Source organism: Stegastes partitus, unplaced genomic scaffold (assembly GCF_000690725.1).
Source record: "Stegastes partitus isolate 25-593 unplaced genomic scaffold, Stegastes_partitus-1.0.2 Scaffold191, whole genome shotgun sequence".
Taxonomy (NCBI): domain Eukaryota; kingdom Metazoa; phylum Chordata; class Actinopteri; family Pomacentridae; genus Stegastes; species Stegastes partitus.
The window spans coordinates 519,357-525,655 of record NW_007577922.1 but is presented as its reverse complement, the minus strand read 5'-3'; the positions used below and the strand labels follow the sequence as shown (position 1 = coordinate 525,655).

Sequence of the window (6,299 nt, the reverse complement as noted above, 5' to 3'; positions counted from 1 at the left end):
GGCCCTCGAGGACCGCAGTTCGACACCCCTGGGTTAGATAGACCGAACGCTAACTTCTTAGGACACCTTTAATATTTCGTACTTCCTGCTTATACAGACCCTTAAACCATTTTAAATCTCTGCAGAAATTTAGAGTCACACAATGAAACAAGTGATATGGCAATAGACAGTCCATCAATTGAGTTCAGTAGGATGTTTGATAATTTCTCTTATATGCATTAATGCAAGCTGCCATGAAATGAAACATGTGTTTTAGTTGCATGAGCAAACCCCATACATGCTCCCTCCCTGGCTCATGAATGGCTCATGAATTGTCCATCAGATCCATCATAGTCTAATGGAGAAATGCTACCCTCTGTTGCTCTTCCCATGGCTGGCACATCTCCCCTGTTGGAGGCTGTGGCCAGGTAGACCAACAGTTGCTATAGTGAAACAGGCTTTATGGTCAAAAACACCTCTCAAATCCAGGCCTCATACTTTCAACCAGACAACCCCACCACCTTCACCTGAGCAACACTCTCCTAGTGGCCTGCTCTGACAGATTCCAGTTTCCCTGTCCAGAGACACCTGGTCCTGACCCATCACCATGCTAAGGTCAAACCTTAGCATGGTGCAGCAGCTTCACACTGGTTGCTCTCTGTTTACTCAAAGTACAAGAGTGTCGTCGGTGTTTTTATTGCTAACACATCTCATGTTTATCAAGGTGGGATCATCCCTTAATTCTTATTTATTTGTATGTCTGTGGTTTTCATTCTTTAGTTAACGTTGGAATTATTACCTGTGAGCCTTGAGAAAGTGGTTAAATTCAAAGCAGTCCATTTTTGTATTTCTCTTTATTTGGGGGGGGAAAAAAGATCATTTCATGATCAATAATTGTTGATATTGACGAATATAAAACATTTGACCAGGATAGATTTTTCAGCTTTACCAGCTAGCACTGGGCTCTAACACAGCTTCACTTTTGTGGTCTCCCAAACTGTTTTTAATGTCATACAGGTTTTTGTGTTATCTGTTGAAACATAAGTATCATTGTCAATCCATAAGTGTAGGAATGTTTAGACAGTGATACTTGCCCAGCACATAACACAGAAGAAGTCCTGAATTTCAAACACAGGTTTTTACACTAGTAGCATATTGTGAAGCATGTAGTACCTTCAAGATATTGCTGAAATCTAAATATACATTTTAAATGACAAACATTTAAATCTGCTCTGATTGCAGCACTGAATATTGTTGGTATAAATATCTGCAGTAGAATATGTTGTCACTCCTATTCTTGTGTTGCTAAATAGTTCAACGACACTCGTCCTTAAGAGTTTAATGTTGTGTTCATGGCAGCTCACTTGCTGTGTTTAGAGCATCATAGTTTATAATAAGAAAAGGTTTCAGCTTGATCAGACTTAGCGAAGCAAAAATGGATCACTTCAATGTTGAAGATAGACTGAGTACACCTCCTGATAGAAGATACAGATTTTGTGGCATCACTAAATCTGTTTTTTTTTTCTCTGTCCTTTCTAAACCAGGCTAAGAAGCTAGTGGAGTCTCTTCCACAGGAAATCCGGGCCAACGTATCCAAAGAAGAGGCAGAGAAACTTAAAGCAGCCCTGGAGGCAGCAGGCGGCACTGTGGTGCTGGAGTAGATCTATGTGCCCGCATGTCCACCTGCTCATGTACTTCGTCCTTCATTTTATTATTTCTGTTTTTTACACGACAAAGAGGAGGATCCTAAGACAAAAGGAAACTAAGAAATGCCTTCTGACATTAATACTGTCTCCTAACAGCATCAGGTGGGGCGGTACAACTCAGACTGAACTTTCCAGGCACACAGCCTGCAATCATGGCTGCCCCGCTGTTGGCTTGTCCATTTTTGTCCTCATCTGTTTGTCTGATGCTTGTGTAGCAAACAAGCTACGGAAATACTGGCCTGTGTGCCAAATACGTCAGTTGGTAATTCTGTGTGTGTGTGTTAGACCTTTCACAGAAAAAAGGCTTTTTGCTGTAGGAACATGGTTACCAGGTCGATACAGATTCCCAACATTGAAGAACACCAGATACTGTATCTAGTTCAGAGGATGGCAGAGCTGAGTCCTTATGTTGCTCATAGAATTGTTCATTATGTGATTAAAGTTGAAATATCAATATTTCTCCCTTCTCTTATGTGTTCTTATTGATGAAACTGTTTGGGTGAACAAACTTCAAAACTTGATAAGAATGTATTAGAAGGATCTGTTTAATGTGTGTTACTGAAACTTTTAAGGGAGAAGTGAATATTTTATCTTAGGAAATGGCATCTTTCTTTGCTGCTTGTGGCTATTAGGGCTCAGAATGTCTCTCTCTGCAGGAGGATGATGATTGCACAAAGCACATTAGGATTCAGTGGAAACTTCTAAATGTGTAACTGATTTTAGGTTAACATGACCAAATATGAACTGCTGTCCTGGAAGAGAAGAAAGCAATTTCAAAAGTCAGTGTAGAAACCAGTAGTCTTTAAAGTATATAGTAAACACAAATCAAATTTGTATCAAACCGTATTTATCAAATTCCCCTAAATATGCATGCGTAGCTAATTTTGTTATAGGTCTCAAGACATGGCTGCATGGGCTGCAAGGTGGCGCAGTTAATAGCACTGTTGCCTCGCAGCTAGAAGGTTGCCGGTTTGCGTCCCGGTGGGGGAACCAGGATCTTTCTGCGTGAAGTTTGCATTTCTCCCCGTGCAGTGTGGGTTCTCTCCGGGTTCTCCGGCTTCCTCCCACAAGTCCAAAAACCATGTTGAGGTTAATTGGTGATTCTAAATTGTCCGTAGGTGTGAATGTGAGTGTGCTTGGTTGTCTGTCTCTAAGTGTGGCCCTGCGATAGACTGGTGACCTGTCCAGGGTGTCCCCTGCCTTCACCCTAAGTTGGCTGGGATAGAAGCTCAAACTAAAACATTTACGACACTTCTGGATGTGTTGTATTTTGGTGAATCAGTTGGAATAAAGGTCTTCTTTCCCATATTAATTTGCATCACCCACTTCTGGCTTTACAAGTTTCTAAACATATTCAGTTCTACACATCACTCCTTATTCAAAGGAAATCCAGTCTAGCAACAGCACAACTAAATATTCTAACCATCCCCTGTCTGCTAACATGAGACACCATTTATTCCTTCCCTTGGGCCACAGTGGACACCACACCCTGGTTTAACCCCGGCTAGGATTAGGCCTTGGTTCTTAACAGTCAGGTAGCTTCTGACAGAGACACAAATTGTATGTTCATGCAGTAAATAGTATGTCGTAAATATGAGATCTGCAGATGATGTGCTAACGTTTGATGCAGGACAGGCAATTCAGTAGTTGCTGCTTTGGTCCTTCAATATGGTAGTCCATTCATTTGTTGGACATTATTGCCCCCAAGTGACTGAAATAAGTAGAGCTCCATCTCTATCCAAGTATATTAGAGCTTCACCCAAATTTTATTCAAACGAATGCCGTTTTGCACTTTTACTTGAGTACTTAATTTATTGCTATTTTATTATTTAAATCACTTTAACTCTTTTTTTTTTCCTTAGACTGTGGCCATATTAGCTGCTACAAAATTTCATTGTATTTTTTGTACATTAACAATAAAGCTTCTTCTATTAGGCCGAGGTTCCGTTAAACATAATACTGGGTTGGAGTGAAATGGGACCAGTTTAATGCACATTCTTAGCAAGAGTACAAAAACTGAGCAGTAATATGCACTTCTTTTATAAACACTGAAATGGTATGTCTGTCCTATGTAATAAATGAGAACGCAATAGTGCAGCCAGAAAAACTTTTATTTTTGACACTAATCAAACAACACAGATCAAGACAATGGAATGCATGTCTGTTTAATACTCTTCTCCCTCGTCATCGTCGTCTCCCAAACTATCAGCCCCGACCTCTTCGTAATCTTTCTCCAGAGCAGCCATGTCCTCTCTGGCCTCGGAGAACTCTCCCTCCTCCATGCCCTCACCCACATACCAGTGAACAAAGGCACGCTTAGCGTACATCAGGTCAAACTTGTGGTCGAGCCGAGCCCAGGCCTCAGCGATGGCGGTGGTGTTGCTCAGCATGCACACAGCCCTCTGCACCTTGGCCAGGTCTCCACCAGGAACCACGGTGGGCGGCTGGTAGTTGATGCCCACCTTGAAACCAGTGGGACACCAGTCCACAAACTGGATGGTGCGCTTGGTTTTGATGTTGGCGATGGCAGCATTGACATCTTTGGGCACCACATCGCCACGGAACAGAAGGCAGCAGGCCATGTACTTGCCGTGGCGAGGGTCACACTTCACCATCTGATTGGCCGGCTCGAAGCAGGCGTTTGTGATCTCAGATACAGTTAACTGCTCGTGGTAAGCCTTCTCAGCGGAGATGACAGGAGCGTAGGTGGCCAGAGGGAAGTGGATACGTGGATATGGCACCAAGTTGGTCTGGAACTCAGTCAGGTCAACATTAAGGGCGCCATCGAAACGAAGAGAGGCAGTGATTGAGGACACAATCTGACTGATCAGCCTGTTCAGGTTGGTGTAAGACGGGCGCTCGATATCGAGGTTCCTGCGACAGATGTCATAAATGGCCTCGTTATCCACCATGAAGGCACAGTCAGAGTGCTCCAGGGTGGTGTGGGTGGTCAGGATGGCATTGTAGGGCTCCACCACAGCAGTGGACACCTGGGGAGCTGGGTATATGGAGAACTCCAGCTTGGACTTCTTGCCATAGTCCACGGACAGACGCTCCATCAGCAGAGAGGTGAAACCAGAGCCGGTGCCGCCACCGAAGCTGTGGAACACCAGGAAGCCCTGAAGACCAGTGCACTGGTCAGCCTGAGGACAGAGAGGGAGGGACAGCAAGCAAATATGAGATACAGCTATGCTACTTAATTCTCTCTTTGGAAGATAAGTTTGGAACACAATTGTTCTGAATTTACCCACCAGTTTGCGGATCCTGTCAAGCACCAGGTCAATGATCTCTTTCCCAATCGTGTAATGTCCACGTGCGTAGTTATTGGCAGCATCTTCCTTGCCAGTAATCAGCTGCTCAGGATGGAAAAGCTGGCGGTAGGTCCCAGAGCGCACCTCATCTAAGGAGACAAAAACCATACTTTGAGTGAACCATTTAAAATTTTTTTTTTTTTTTTTTTAGATATTTCACTTCAGTTTGTCTCAATCACAACACTTACCGATGACTGTGGGCTCCAGGTCCACAAACACGGCCCTGGGGACGTGTTTTCCAGCTCCAGTCTCGCTGAAGAAGGTGTTGAAGGAATCATCTCCTCCTCCAATGGTCTTGTCACTGGGCATCTGACCGTCCGGCTGGATCCCATGTTCCAGGCAGTACAGCTCCCAGCAGGCGTTGCCGATCTGGACACCAGCCTGACCGACGTGGACTGAGATACACTCACGCTGTGTTAAAAAAAAAAAATGTGTGAATTTATTTTTTAATAGTTCTGAATAGTTTAAATTGTAAAATTAAGTGTGGGTAGCTATAAAGCCGTCTTTAAATGTCCTCATGCTATCAGGACCATGTCACTCGCTGAGGGCTTTAAAATCACATGTTGAAGGCTGCTCTTGAGTTAAAATTTCAAGGGAGAGGAAAAAGGTTCTTTTGTTAAGAATGACTATAGATAGAACATCATGACTACCATCATCTGACACATGTTGCACAGGCATACCAACCTCTGAACAGGAAAGCCTTTACAAATACCACACAGCAGCTTATTGCTAGGGGATATACTGTACTGCAGAAGAAAAGAAACTCTTGTGTTGAGAGCAAACATTTTTACATCAAAGTTCAGCACAGCAGGCCTACAGAACCTGACAGATTACACACAGAAAGGCTCATAGAGGCCTGAGTGAATGGGTTTTGTTTAGAAAGCCTGTGGCTGCAGCTGCATAAAGGCCCCTTCAAAGAGGCGCTGAAACAGGAATGCTTCACTTTGACCTCTGACAACTGGGTCAATGTGCAAAAATCCAACAGGCAGCCACAGTTCAACTTGAATTTGGCCTGTGCTCGGTTCAGTTAGTCGAAACTGAAGACTAAGCTTGATAACAGCCTGGAAGGTAATTATTAAAGCTAAAATGGCGACCCTTAAAAAAAAAAAAAAAAAAAAACTGTTCAAGAAACGCTTCAGTATTGAATTTAGGTAAATCACAGATTGATGGAGAAAAAAAACGAAACTTTTTCTACTTACCATGTTTCTTAAAGTCGAAGCGTTTAGAGATCAGAATTCAAAAGAGGAAGATAGAAAGCTGCCTCCACAGACGGACGTTTAAGAGTCCAGTGTGAGAGGATTTG

General features: G+C 43.2%; 2 protein-coding genes across 2 annotated transcripts in view; one reads left to right on the top strand and one right to left on the bottom strand.

The window, feature by feature from the left end:
- The window catches only part of mrpl12 (mitochondrial ribosomal protein L12), a 4,793-nt gene extending 2,649 nt beyond the window's left edge, over nucleotides 1-2,144 (top strand). Inside the window, exon 5 of the mRNA XM_008280376.1 lies at nucleotides 1,524-2,144. Coding sequence (XP_008278598.1) covers nucleotides 1,524-1,640 — 117 coding nt within the window. The 3' untranslated portion in view covers nucleotides 1,641-2,144. The remainder of the gene's footprint in view (nucleotides 1-1,523) is intronic.
- Nucleotides 2,145-3,778: 1,634 nt separating this feature from the next.
- LOC103356284 (tubulin alpha-1C chain-like) lies at nucleotides 3,779-6,299 on the bottom strand. Its single transcript, XM_008280375.1, has 4 exons — nucleotides 6,196-6,299; nucleotides 5,185-5,407; nucleotides 4,937-5,085; nucleotides 3,779-4,828 (listed from the first exon to the last, which is right to left on the bottom strand). The coding sequence occupies exons 1-4, from the start codon at nucleotides 6,196-6,198 to the stop codon at nucleotides 3,851-3,853; spliced, it is 1,353 nt and encodes a 450-aa protein (XP_008278597.1). The 5' UTR covers nucleotides 6,199-6,299; the 3' UTR covers nucleotides 3,779-3,850.

What these genes read in the sequence shown, in the direction of transcription:
- LOC103356284 (XM_008280375.1), bottom strand. An exon ending in CCTGGAGCCCACAGTCATCG is followed by an intron (nt 5,086 to 5,184) that starts GTAAGTGTTGTG and finishes TTGTCTCCTTAG; the next exon opens with ATGAGGTGCGCTCTGGGACC. An exon ending in TTGACAGGATCCGCAAACTG is followed by an intron (nt 4,829 to 4,936) that starts GTGGGTAAATTC and finishes CTCTGTCCTCAG; the next exon opens with GCTGACCAGTGCACTGGTCT.